A 14597-nucleotide genomic window follows, 5' to 3' on the forward strand; every position below is an offset into this window, starting at 1 on the left:
TGTTTGAGGTGTTACAGATTAAATTGTAAAGGAAATGTAAAGTTTACGGGATTCAGTCTTAAAATGCAGAGCGGTTTAGGGGGAACGTAGCAGTAAATGAAGAGGACTGAGGGCTTTAGTGCTGAAAGTGAGCCTGCTGTGCTGAAAGTAAGCCTGTTGTGTGATGTAAATCCCGAGTTTAAGGGCTTCGGTGTGAACCGCAGGGCAGTTGTAGAGCACACAGTGGTGTAAACACTTGCTTTACAGGGTTAATGTTCACTGCAGGGCTGCTGTACATGCTGGTTTGCATCTGTCTGTGTTTCTCTCTGGCAGAGGGTCTGAAAGACTACTTCTGTAAGTTCGGCGAGGTGAAGGAGAGCATGGTGATGCGGGATCCGGTTACGAAACGCTCCAGGTGAGGGGAAGCGGCCTTTTACGAGCGGTCACCCAGCGTCCTACTCTTCTGTTATGCCTCTAAGTGAACTTTCATTAGACCAGCAGCCTCTCACTGTGCTTCCTTCTGTCCAGGGGCTTCGGCTTCGTCACTTTCGCGGACCAGGCCGGAGTGGACAAAGTGCTGGCCCAAACCAGGCACGAGCTGGACTCCAAAACAGTGAGTTTTAATCTTCTCTAAGCTACAGCTCCTGCGCCGTGCCCTCATTCCGTCCTTCCCGGCCGCCATTGTGAGGGCTTTATCCCTGAGCGGGGCACCTACGGCCCGCCAGAGTCAGTGAAACACTGTAGTTTGGAAAGTGGCGTTAACTGAGAAGCGCGAACACAATAAGACTATTCTCTCTCTCTCCACTCCTTTGAGCCAGATAATAAGGGCAGATTCTCGGAGAACGTGATATTCCGCAGTGAAATGGTGGTCAGTGGAGCTGCAGACAGTGTGTGTGTGTGTGTGTGTGTGTGTGTGTGTGTGTGTGTGTGTGTGTGTGTGGAATAAGCTTTCAAAAGCCTGTTCGGGGTTTGTGCTGCTTGAGTCAAAATCAATTAGGAACAGATTTGGAACAGGAGAGAGAGAGAGAGAGAGAGGGAGCGAGCGAGCGAGAGATTCCCTCTGTGAGGTTGTCAGGGAAGTTTCTATTCTGTGGAGATCGCTATGGTAACCTGGGGAGCGGGACGGGGCATGTGGGGTAGTTCTGGGGGTTTGGTGGGGTAGTTTAGTAAGCTTTGCTTGCAGCTGGTAAACTCAGCTCAGTGTTTTTAATGATTTACTGATTTTGTTATTTATTTATTTATTTATTTATTATTTATATTAATGTTCATGAATGACTTCTATAGTTCACATCACTCACACGCAGTTTATAGAGCAGAACTTATCCTATATTAGAATTCATATGAATTACTTCAGCAGACTCAGATTCAGACTCAGATTCAAATAATTCACTAATCAAAAAGTTTAGTAATACAGGTTGAACTGAATTGGTTTAAAAAACAGAGAGTTAGAGACTGAACTGAACTGAATCAGTTAGAGTTAAACTGAACTGAACTGAATCAGTTACGGCACAAACATGACAAAGTTGAATTTTATTGAATGGACAAAACCATTGATATAGTTGAACTGATTTAAGCTGATAAAAAGACAAAGTTTAATGAATTGAAATTGACAAAATAATTGAGTTGAATAAGTGCAACCTGACAAAGTTGAATTGATTTGAATTGAAGTGCAAAAACACGACAAAAGTGAATTAAATTTAATTCAGTCCGTTCAGAAAAAGGGCAAAGTTAAACTGAACTGAACTGAATTGAATCAAACACAACAAAGTTCAGTTGAATTTAATTAAGCGCAAAAAAAATGATTCAGTTGAATTGAACTGAATTGAAATGAAAAGTGCTCAGACATGGCAATTGAATTAAATCAGAGTAAAACATGACAAAGCTGAATTTTGTTGAATTGAATCAGTGCAAAAACACGAGAAATGAACTCAGTCCGTTCAGAAAGAATTAATTAGAACTTCATTAAATCGCGAGGAATGTCAATTACATTGAATTCAGTTCAGAAAACTGAATTACGCTGAACTCCATCAGCGGCCTGACCAAATTAAACTGAATCAGAGTTGAACAGAACTGAATCAGGGCAGAGGTGAAGACGCAGGAAGGCCGCACAGGTGCGATCACTTTTGCAGCTTTATAAACTCAGTAAATCTGAACGCTGTGATGAAGTGGATCTGGTGCTGAACTGGGTTCGGGTCGCGCTCGGGTTCCAGCTCTCAAACTTTTAAACTTGCGCCGTTATGAATGAGGGACGTTTGCATGAGTGTGTGTGTGTGTGTGTGTGTGAGCGCCCGAGCCTTTGTCAGTGCTCAGAGCAGGCGGGTCCCGGGACAATGCCGCCCGTTGGTTGCTGTGGCGACCATGGAGTCGCTCCCCTAGGGGGTCAGAGGGAGGGAGTGGTGAAGAACGGCAGGAGAGAGAGAGAGAAAAAAACTTTCTCATCTCTTTCTTTCTTTCTCTCTCGCTCTTTCTCTCTTGCTCGCTCACTCACTCCCTCCCCTCTCTCCCTCGCTCAGGACAGAGTGTTGTGGTCGAGCGCTCGCTGTAGAGGATGAGCAGTAGCCCAAATAAAAAAGAAAAGGTACAGGTGTGGCGTCTCCACAGTAACAGGCACTGCAGGTCGAAAGTTTGGACACAGCTCTGATTACATGGTCATGAGTTTAGTTTCAGCTTTAAAGGAGCAGTTCGCTAAATATCAGAGTACCGTGATTGATCTCTGAGCCCAGATTCAGTCGATCAGCCGGGACCTGTTCGGTGTCTGACGTGAGCCTCTGTAGTTTACAACACGAGATGCTAGGCTAACACTGCTAACAAACACTGGACCTAGACTGTCACCAATTTACTCATCTCTGTTAATAAGTGGCCTTCATTATTAGCTGGTAGATGGACGTGGTTTAGGAGACGGTGGGACTTACTTTAGTCTAGAACCCCAAACAGAACCTTCTCCACAGAGCTGAGGAACACTGGAGGAACCGGAACCACCTTCACCTCAGCACAGTGTGTGGGATCACTCCTCCACTGCGCTCCGGTCTGAGAGAGGAGCAGCGGGACGTGATGAGGAGGAGAACGTAGCTCAGGTTCTAGATTCAGAACAATAGACAATGTCTATCCAAGCTTTCATGAGATTGGTGACAGTCTAAGTCAGTGTTTGTTAGCAACGTTAGCTTAGTATCTCCTGTTGTAGACAAAGAAGCTCATGTCAGATACCGAACATGACTCTGATCGACTGAATCTGGGCTCAGAGATCAATGGTGATAATTTGATGTTTTGCCAAACTGCTCCTTTAGACAGATCCACAATGAGCACACCATGGATTATTGATTTTACACTATTATTAAATAGATCTAGATAGATTCTTTCATATGTTCAGTTTACATTTATGTACATTACAGTTCATTTATGTAAATGGGCTTTGCCCTGATTGGCTGCTCTATATTTCACCTCATTTAAAAAGCCCCAGGTCTAAAAAACACTGCTTATAACTTCAGCATAAATGGGCGGGGCTAAACTGCTGTTTTTAATGTGAGGTTCTTGCAGCTCAGTTTCCATATAAGGACTGAGGGAGTGGCCTGTATGCTTTATAATGTTAATATAATAACACAGATGTGATGTGAGCCTTTTAATCCAGGGTTCGGTCTGTGTGCATTCCCACAGTGCTGTGCATGAGCTGTCGTCCACCTGAGAAACTGATCTGTAAAGCTGTTCATCCAGCAGCAACAGAGGACTTTCTAAAACACTCCTATCACAGTAAATACCTAGTGGTGGTAGCTTCACATGTCCAGTGTTCCCAGTATTTCCAGTTCCCATCCAACACCTAGTTCATCTAATCAGCCTTAATTTGGGTTTATCTTAATGTTTATAGAGTTAATTACTGGTAGACACTCTCACTGACCACTACCTTTATGTTTATTTGGGTTTATTCTAATGTTATATAGAGTTAATTACAGGTAGACACTCTCACTGACCACTACCTTTATGTTTATTTGGGTTTATCTTAATGTTATATAGAGTTAATTACAGGTAGACACTCTCACTGACCACTACCTTTATGTGTATTTGGGTTTATTCTAATGTTATATAGAGTTAATTACAGGTAGACACTCTCACTGACCACTGACTTTATGTTTATTTGGGTTTATTCTAATGTTATATAGAGTTAATTACAGGTAGACACTCTCACTGACCACTGACTTTATGTTTATTTGGGTTTATTCTAATGTTATATAGAGTTAATTACTGGTAGACACTCTCACTGACCACTGACTTTATGTTTATTTGGGTTATTCTAATGTTATATAGAGTTAATTACAGGTAGACACTCTCACTGACCACTACCTTTATGTGTATTTGGGTTATTCTAATGTTATATAGAGTTAATTACAGGTAGACACTCTCACTGACCACTGACTTTATGTTTATTTGGGTTTATTCTAATGTTATATAGAGTTAATTACAGGTAGACACTCTCACTGACCACTGACTTTATGTTTATTTGGGTTTATTCTAATGTTATATAGAGTTAATTACTGGTAGACACTCTCACTGACCACTGACTTTATGTTTATTTGGGTTTATTCTAATGTTATATAGAGTTAATTACAGGTAGACACTCTCACTGACCACTACCTTTATGTTTATTTGGGTTTATCTTAATGTTATATAGAGTTAATTACAGGTAGACACTCTCACTGACCACTACCTTTATGTGTATTTGGGTTTATTCTAATGTTATATAGAGTTAATTACAGGTAGACACTCTCACTGACCACTACCTTTATGTTTATTTGGGTTTATCTTAATGTTATATAGAGTTAATTACAGGTAGACACTCTCACTGACCACTACCTTTATGTTTATTTAGGTTTATTCTAATGTTATATAGAGTTAATTACAGGTAGGCACTCTCACTGACCACTGACTTTATGTTTATTTGGGTTTATTCTAATGGTATATAGAGTTCATTACAGGTAGACGCTCTCACTGACCACTGACTTTATGTTTATTTGGGTTTATTCTAATGGTATATAGAGTTCATTACAGGTAGACGCTCTCACTGACCACTGACTTTATGTTTATTTGGGTTTATTCTAATGCTATATAGAGTTAATTACAGGTAGACACTCTCACTTTGCTGAGATTTCTAGAGTTTTAAACTAGTTTCTTGACTTTTCCACAGGACTAAGTTTGTGTTTATGGAACGCATTAGCTTAAAACGTGTTTCAGCCAATCAGATTTCGAGTCTGAACTATGGGTTTTGTCAGAGGAGTGTGTGATAAAGGTGTGAATCTGCTCAGTGTAGCGAACTCTGTAATCTGCAAACAGTGAGATTAAGGCTTTTCCCAGAGAGGGCACAGTTACGGGGCAGCACCGCCGCAGCAGTAGAGCCTCGGTGAGCACGCTGTAAACTCCGATTGGGAATATTTAAAGAACAAATCCCTGCCTGCTTCCACACTCGCTGGGCCTGTGGGGTAGATTGTGCCAGTGTGGATTTCGGCTTGCTGGGTGTTCTGACCCGAATGAACTGTTCTCCAAGATCACATTCCTGAAAACACAAAGATAATCTTACATCCCCTGCTTAGCACTCGCCGTACAGACGAGCCCTGGGAAGGAAAGTTAGAGAGCTCTCGCGGTTCGCCAACGCCAGAACGGCGTACGCTCTGAGGGTGTATAACACAAACAGTGTTTCAGGATTCACTGTATATCACAGTATTTACTGCTGATCCGGTATCTGTTGAGTTACAGTGGACAAAAAAGAGAGCCAGTGGCACATTTAAAAAGAAACAGACAAAACCTTTGAGTACAAATGAAAGTGTAAGTGGTTTATATTCAGTATCTCACTGCATTTAATCCAACGGATCAGAACTAACTTTGCTCTTTATGATAAAACATGCAGTCCTTCACTGTTCTAGGAGTTCTGCTGATGTGCACGAAACACATCACTGTTATGCAAACACCACAAATCTCCAAAACAGCAGCTTTACAGGAGGAGGAAAAAACCCTCTAACCTTACTCTGGACGTCAATGTAGAAGATTTCATTCAGAGACATGATGGAGCATTTCTATTGACCCCATTTTCAGGAGATTCTGATACAGTATAAAGAACAACTGCCAGATTTCTATTATGGAGAAAAGAGAAAAACAAAAAAAAAATGAATATGATGTTTTTGAATGACAGGAACAACAGGTTACTGATGATATTTGAATCCTGATTAAAATGATTTAAATAACATATAAGAAGTTAAATAACAAATAAGATGTTTTTTAGTTTTGATGTTATTAAAATGTGCTGGTAAATTAAAATCAATCAATAACAGAAGAAACGTCATAGTAACAGATAACTTGCTTATATAAAAGTCTGTAGTTGTTGTTTTTCTCGCTTATTAATGTGATTTTGAACATATTAGTGAATCCATGGACATGAAAAATTAAGAAAAGTTATTAAAGCAGAGTTGTTTTTTTTCTGCAAAAAAATAAAAGCTTTTTTAACATTTATGATGCAAATTAGATCCAGTAAAGTAGAAAGTTATGCTAACAATTCATATAAATTCATTTTAAAAGCTGATATAAAACTGACTGGTTGTTGTTGTTTACTGTTACTGTTGTTAGAACACGTTGATGACTCTAAGCTGACCTAAATAATTATTGAAAAATTATTAAATCAGTTATTTTTAGTTAACAGCTACTTCTGTGGACTCACACGTGATTAAACATAACAGAAACAGTTAAGCTAACGCTACATTGCTTTAAAAAATTTAAATAAAACTGTTTGTTTGATGTTATTCTTTGTTATTTATATTATTTTGAACATTTTTGTGACTCTTAGTCTAAGTAGTGATGAAATGACTTTTAAAACTAAATTTTTAGTTAAAAGCTACAAAAACTAAAAGTATTTATTATTTGGTCTTACAAATGAATCGAATTAGCATAGGACAGTAACATTTCAAAATGTAAAAAATTTTTAAAACATTAAAACAATTATTACAAATTTTAAATACGTTGATATTTGGGCGAATCAAAGTTGACTCAGTTAAACAGGGAAAGTTATTTTTATATATTTAAACTGATCTAAAACGGATTATTTTGAACATGTTAGTGAATCTAAGTTGATCTGAATAAATAAGAAAACGTTTTAAAACTCATTTCTAATGAACAGCTACAGAAACTGACTGGAGTTTTTTCTGTCACTGATGTTGTTTGAACTCATTAGTGAATCAAAGCCGCTCAGATTAACGAAGAAAAGTATGAAATCTTTGAAGTTTTCCGGGCAAATCAAAGTCGACCCGATAAAAGAGGGAAAGTTGTGCAAGCACAAAGTCTCAGTGATGTTTTGCGGTGTTGAGCATAAAGCAGACGTTGAGCGGGCCAGGCCTCGGAGCCGGAGTGTGTGTGTGTGTGTGTGTGTGTGTGTGTGGAGTGTTTATGGGAGGGAAGCGGGCTTGGCTTGGGAGGAACATGGAGGCCTTTGTCCGGCTTTACCTCCGAGCCTCTGCACCCCTGTGAAGGTGCCTTATGGCAGCCTGCCTGGGCCGATTTTAGATTGGAGATTAGCTTAACGAGCTGCGGTGGAGGAGGGGAGAGAGAGAGACATACAGAGAGAGAGAGAGAGAGAAATTAGCATGCTAGCTCTCTTAAGAAAACTAATCAGATTTGTGTAAACAGGATTGAGACGAACTGTCCCGCTTCCTCTCAGCCACTTGTTTGAGTGTGTTAATGTGTGTGTGTGTGTGTGTGTGTGAGGGTGTGTGTGTGTGTGTGTGAGGGTGTGTGTGAGGGTATTACCCAGTACTGACAGTGTTTCGCTGATTGGCGCTAAAGGATTGACCTGGTTGGTGAACAGCGTGTAACTCGTTTAGACAAAGAGATTCTGACAGTTAAGGACAACGTACTCTCTCCACCCTCCACTCCAGTGTTGTTGTTTTCCTATACACTATATGTCCAAAAGTTTGTGGACACCCCTTGCAATGAACGCATTTAAGCTACTTTAAGCTGCACCCATTGCTGACACACAGCTTGTCTAGTCCCTGTAGAGAAGAAGTACTGCCAATAGAATAGGACCATCTCTCTGGAGCAGATTAACATCATGACCCTATTGGCTCCATGCTGCCTAATAATGCCAGGCGTGGGCTAGAGGGGTATAAAGCCCCCCAGCATTGAGGAATGATGGTGGTGGAGCTCCATCCAGTACTTTTGGGATGGGTTGGGGGATGATGAGGTGGGGTAGTGGGGTAGCAATCAAATCCTCACATCAGTTCTCCTCCAAAATCTAGTAGAAAGTAGAGACAGTAGAGACAGTTACTCCAACAAAAGCAGGAGCCATGATTTCAGAAGAAAATTGGTGAAGATTGGTGTCCCAATACTTTTGTCCATATAGTGTATTTGTAGCCCCTTTTCAGTCGTCTGGGGCGCGAGACGTTTGGGAGCGCTTGTGTTCCTCTGCCGTGTTGTGGAGAGGGAGAGGCGTAGCTTTAGCTTTAGCGCATGTTTGCTTTGAAAGGGGAAAAACTCTGGAATCAAAGAGGGATTCTTATTCGCAGCGTCCAGAGAAACACAGCCTGCTTTACATCCGCACGGCCTCCGCACACACCCCGCACACACTCCGCACACACCCCCAACACACCCCGAACACACCCCTCACACTCACCGAGCACAGACTGCCCGAGACGTAGCCGGAGAGCACACAGACTGCCTAAACAGACAGGCTAGCTTCCGTCCTGCGGCTGTTAGCCTTCGGCTAAGCGAGCCGTTCCACTCTGAGGAGGCTCAATGTGTTACACAGACTGTTTGTTTGTTGTTTATTTACTTGTTTACTCTAATCTTTTACCCTTAAAACAAATGTATAAAAGCAAACCTTGACCCTATAACCGCCTGTCCCCATGACCTTTCTGTGTTAGCTGTCCACTTTTACTCCACTGCTATCCTGCCGTCACCTACTGCACTGTATGTTGATTTTGTTTGTTTGTTTGTTTGTTTGTTTGTTTGTGTGTGTGCGTGTGTGTGTGTGTGTACGTGTGTCTGTTTGTTTGTTTTCGACCGTGCACAGGAGTGTTGGGCCTTCAGGAGGTTAATGGACTGTAAAGGAGGTGACTATCAGACTAGCGTAGCGACTCATAGACCTAAACCGTAGCATCTGCATCCGATCTGTGTGCAGAGACTAGCCATTAGCGCTCTTCACTCTGTTCTGTTTAGAACGGCAGTAATAATGAAAAAATAAACAAATAAATAAACAACACTGCTGCTGCTAGTTCTGATTCTGTTTGGGATAAGCGAAGCTAACTCTGGCCTGTAATTGTGCTGTAGTTTGGGAGCCAGAGGCGCTAGCTTGATTAGCCTAGCTCCACTCAAACCCTCTCTCAGACTGAGACTAATCTTTTACTAGTGCTGTACTGCCTTCACTGTCTTCTAGACTTTAACCTCAGTCCTCAGTACAGCATGGAGTAGACTAGAGTTCAGTGCCTAGCTGGACTTAGAACAGTTCTCTAGACTAATACAACTTAGCGGAGTATTTGTAATCTAGCATGTTTTTAGCAGTTTGCTAAATCTTGGATGATTGGTTTGACTGTGTTTATTTTCTGGTGTTTTTTTATGTGTAAAAGCACAAACAAATCAGAGGGATTTGCATTGCTAGCATGCTAAATGCTACATGGCGCTTTCTTTTCGTTTTTTTTTGGCTAATATTGGACTTTAGCTAGGGTGACCACGCGTCCTCTTTATCGCAGCTATGTCGGCTCTGTCCCAATTAAGCACTTCACACCAATACTATAAGATACTATAAGATACTGTAAGATACTATAAGATACTATAAGATACTATAAAATACTATAAGATACTGTAAGATACTGTAAGATACTATAAGATACTATAAAATACTATAAGATACTATAAAATACTATAAGATACTATACCGATACTGTTTACTTATCCTAACAGTGCGGATTAGCACTAAATATTAACATACTAACCTGTTTCATACTTCCAGGAAGTGATGCAGCGTTGCTATGCCAACATGCTTCGCTGTAAGCTTGTTGTTATCCAATTTTTTTTTTTTTAACTGTCCCAGACGTGAGTAGCTCCTCCCTTTTCCATTTCGGAAACAAAAACAGTCCTAGGTTTGCATCGTGGGTATTTGAGTATACTCAACTTTGACACTTTTATCTATACTACATACTACGCACTCACGCACTAGCTAGTATTGGTAATTAGTAAGGAATTGGGACGCACCCGTCCTCTTTGTCCCGGACATGTCCTTTTAATTTTTTTAATGCCGGGATTTCGTATTGATTTCACATCAGAATTTGCTTCTACACTCGCCGCACATTCTGTGTGTATTGTCTATTTAAGCCCCGCCCTCTCACCTCCACTATTGGTCTACATGTACCTACATCTACAGCAGCCACTGGTCAAACTTCTTCCCACCACAGCTGATTGGCCACAGCCTAAAATTTGATTTGTCCTGACTTTTATTATGTTATTGATGTTTTTATTAACTAAAATGAAATGTAAAGTTTTACATGTTTTACATTTGCATGAGAATAAAAACAATCGTTATGTAACAGGGTGGTAAAACTACAACTTTTTAAATATTTATTTTATGACACATATGTTAAATTAAAATACGGTTATTTAATAGGCTATAAGGACTGTTTATTCATTTTGATAAATTAATAAATATTTATATATTAATGTTTATTAATATCGTGGCATGATTTTACAGATATTTAACTCCCACACTGCCACGCTCCTACAACCTAGGCCTACTCGAAGCCCCCCGGCCGTGACATCCCAACCACGATGGACCATGACCTTTTTTTTTTAAAAAACAACCAAAAAAAGATGGTCACCCTAACTAATGTTGGACTTTAGCCGAACACAAACAGTCATTTCTTGGTTCCAGTCCTGTAATAAGGCTCACCGGCGTCACTCTGGGATTAAGAAAGGAAGAAAAGGAAGAACAAACAAACACAAACAAACAAAAACAAAAACAAGGTGCCGTTCTGTGGGGCTGTGGCGGGTCGAAGGGGTTCTGATCCGTGTCCTTCTCTCTCCCTCTTTCCTCCCTGTTTTTTGCTCTTTTTCTACATGTTGTTTTATCATTTAGGTGGGATGTGGTTGTGGCATTAATGACCAGTGTGTGTGTGTGTGTGTGTGAGAGAGAGAGAGAGAGAGAGAGAGAGAGAGAGAGAGAGAGAGAGAGAGAGTGTGTGTGTGTTTTGTGTCACTGTGTGTGTTTCTGACCCTTCTCTTCTCCATTCAGTGACAGATGGGCCTGTCAGCCCCTAGAGTCCGCCGCTCTCTCTCTCTCTCTCTCTCTCTCTCTCGCACGCTCTCTCTCTCCCTCCTTTCTCTCCTCGTCTCTCCTAGTAACCAGAGACTTTTTCTACTCCTCTTTTCTCTTTGTCCGCGGGTGTTGACACAGAAACTCCCTCCCTCTCTCTCTCTCTCTCTCTCTCTCTCTCCCTCTCTCTCTCTCTCTCTCTCTCTCCCTCTCTCCCTCTCTCTCTCTCTCTTTCTCTCCCTCTCTCTCTCTCTCTCTCTCTCTCTCGGCCTCTCTCTCTCTCTCTCTCCCTCTCTCTCTCTCTCTCTCTCTCTCTCTCTCTCTCTCTCTCTCCCTCTCTCTCTCTCTCTCTCTCTCTCTCTCTCTCTCTCTCTCTCTCTCTCCCTCTCTCTCTCTCTCTCTCTCTCTCTCTCTCTCTTATTTTACTCACTCACTCACTGCCTCTCTTTCTCACGCATCCTTTCCCTCCCGCTAAAGCTGCTCCCTTTCACAAGTGGACTCTCTCTCTCGCTCTCCTTTCTCTCCTTTTTTTTCTGTTCCCTCCGTCCCAATCTCTGTCTCTCTCTCTCTCTCTCTCTCTCACACACACACACACTTCAGCTGTTTCAGTAGAACCTAACGTCTAGCACCGTCCAGCAGGTGATGCCTCACTTTAAGAGCTCCACAAATGGGAGTAATTACAGAAAAGTGACAAAAACACCCTCATGTGCTCCATACCGAGCTCCTTCACGGGTGTAGGTGAGTGTTTTCTCCGACGCCCAGAAAACAAAACTTCCCAGATAGTTTGGGAAAGAATCCAACGAGCTACGGAACCATATAATAAAGAACCCGAATAATTATAATAATAATAATAATAATAATAATAATATTAAAATGATCAAACGTACAATTTATAATTATCTTGCTTACACTTTATTCCACACACATATAAAGCTATGTGTCCAATTATTTGTGGACACCTACTAATAAATTCATCTAGCTACTTTAAGCTGCACCCATTGCTGACACAGATGTGCAAATGCACACACACAGCTTGTCTAGTCCCTGTAGAGAAGAAGTACTGCCAATAGAATAGGACTGGTATAAACCTGTAGCTCCGTGTCTAACGCCAGTGCAGCTGGTGCAGATTGTGTAGCTAGCTGCCTAGCTGTTGTTCTTCTAGGCTATTGGTGAAAGCTAACCTTGCTGACCTCTCTGTATAAAAGCATTGGTCTAAATGGGTCAACTTATTTTATAATGATAACAATAATAACAATTATTACACTCCAGTTTTTTATTATTTGTGCTAACCCTGTATGCTATCAATATGCCACATAAATATTGTAGCTAGCTCCAAGCCTATTATTATTTTATTGGATCTGGATGGTCAACTTAATTTCTTTTCAAAAATAAAAGCATTTTGCTGACACTTATGTTACGTAACGAAAGCTAAAAGTGTAGCTAATTGTCCAGCTATTATTTCTGAACTGTTTGTAAAAGCTGTGCTAACTAGCGTTTTAAATAATTGTCTGCGCCCAAAATGGATCTGCTTGGAATTTATTTTATTATAACAATAAAAAAAATGATTACACTTCCATTTTTTTTTATTTGTGCTAAACCCTTTATGCTACATAAAGCTCAATCAATACGCCAAACAAAAAGAGTAGCTAGCTACCTAGCCATTTATATTTAACATTATATAATGTTAGCACTTAAAATCAACAGAAATGGATCTAAATATTCAATTTCTTTTATTACAAACAGTAAGAAAACTTCTATTGTTTCTTTATTTAGCTACAACTTGTTGCATTGTTACATAATGTTACATTGAGCTACCCATCAGTATGTCATATAAATAGCCAAGCTAGCTGCCTAGCTATGCCTCTATGACCCTGAGACCAGACAGCTTTTGTTTCTATGATGATTTCGGCAGTTTAGCATTGTGTTTATAGCTAGCTTAGCATGCAGTTTGGTTCTTTCCATGATTGCGACGCCTTTGCTCACGTTGCTCTTTAACTAACTGGTTCTCAGGGGTTCTCATGTGAGTGGTTTAAGCCTTCGTGAAGGTCCAGGTATGTTTAGGGGTGTCCAACAGGATTCTGTCTGACCTCCTAACCTCCACAGGGCGGTTCTTCTTGTCTGTGGACGTGGTGGAGTTGCTAAACCCATGTTTCTCCTCTCCGCCTCTCCTCTAGATTGACCCGAAAGTGGCCTTCCCCCGCCGGGCCCAGCCAAAGGTACGTGTTTCAGCACAGCTGTCCATCTGTCAATCCCACCTGGCCAGGAGAGGCTTGGGTCACTTAACTGTAATCTATCATTATGTGGAGTTGGGAAGAGGGGGGGGGGGTTACCGAGGCTGGGTTTCTCTGTACTCCAAACTCCAAAGCTAATGTAGTTATCAAGTAAGTCCAGAGCTGGTTAGCAGACTGCATGAGTAAGTCCACACACACGAGATTGCTACGTAATGATGCTAACTGGTGGCTGTAGGCTTCCATTACTTGTTAGCTACATTAGCCTCATAACTAGATTGGAAACTGTTGGTCAGACCTTTACCTTTACTTTACCCCTGTTGGAAAAGCTTGAGTTCTGGCCTGCGTTGTGTGGCTAACTGAGAAATAACCCCCGGTCTCTCTGGTCCTGTCTATCTCTCTCAGCTGGTGACGAGGACTAAGAAGATCTTCGTTGGAGGTCTGTCTGTAAACACCACGATCGAAGATGTAAAGCAGTACTTTGACCAGTTTGGAAAGGTAAGCCCCTTCCCTCCGTATTCATATCTAGAACCTGCCCCGCTGTGCTATTCAAACCATCAGTCAAATTATAACTCAAATACAGTCACACCGCTAAAAGGTGATGCAATATGCCCGTTTCCATGGTTACAGTGCTCCGATTTCTAAGCTAGCACCACACCCATTTGTGTGATTACGCTACACCCATTTCTATGGTTACACTACATGTGTCTAGGGCCGTTTCCATAGTTACCATACACTCATTTCCATGATTATATAACAGTGATTTTCATAGTTGCTGTAGACCTACTTTTTGGCCATGTTCCCATAGTTACCCTACATCCATTTTGATGGTTACACTACCCCACAGTACGCCCACTTCTGTGGTTACACTACACTCAGTTCCATAGTTACCATAGTTATTTTGATGACTACGCTACATCCGTTTCCGTAGTTACCCTACACTCATTTCCATGATTACACTACAGCCGTTTCCATAGTTACCCTACACTCATTTCCATGGTCACGCTAAAGCTAAATCTGATTCAAATCTTCTGAACTCTGAGCAGGATGAGGAGAAAGGAGCTGTGAGGGATTTGATGAGAAGATGAACTAACTTGAGTGAATATCTAGCATCCATCTAC

At 41.2% G+C, this 14597-nt stretch overlaps 1 protein-coding gene across 1 annotated transcript in view; it reads left to right on the top strand.

Moving 5' to 3' along the window:
- The first annotated feature begins 316 nt into the window (after positions 1–316).
- Positions 317–14597, top strand: part of msi1b (musashi RNA binding protein 1b) — a 28544-nt gene continuing 14263 nt past the window's right edge. Inside the window, exons 1-4 of the mRNA XM_072682576.1 lie at positions 317–394; positions 508–592; positions 13423–13464; positions 13882–13974. Coding sequence (XP_072538677.1) covers positions 360–394; positions 508–592; positions 13423–13464; positions 13882–13974 — 255 coding nt within the window. The 5' untranslated portion in view covers positions 317–359. The remainder of the gene's footprint in view (positions 395–507; positions 593–13422; positions 13465–13881; positions 13975–14597) is intronic.

The sequence above is a fragment of the Salminus brasiliensis genome, chromosome 6 (genome assembly GCF_030463535.1).
Source record: "Salminus brasiliensis chromosome 6, fSalBra1.hap2, whole genome shotgun sequence".
Taxonomy (NCBI): Eukaryota; Metazoa; Chordata; class Actinopteri; order Characiformes; family Bryconidae; genus Salminus; species Salminus brasiliensis.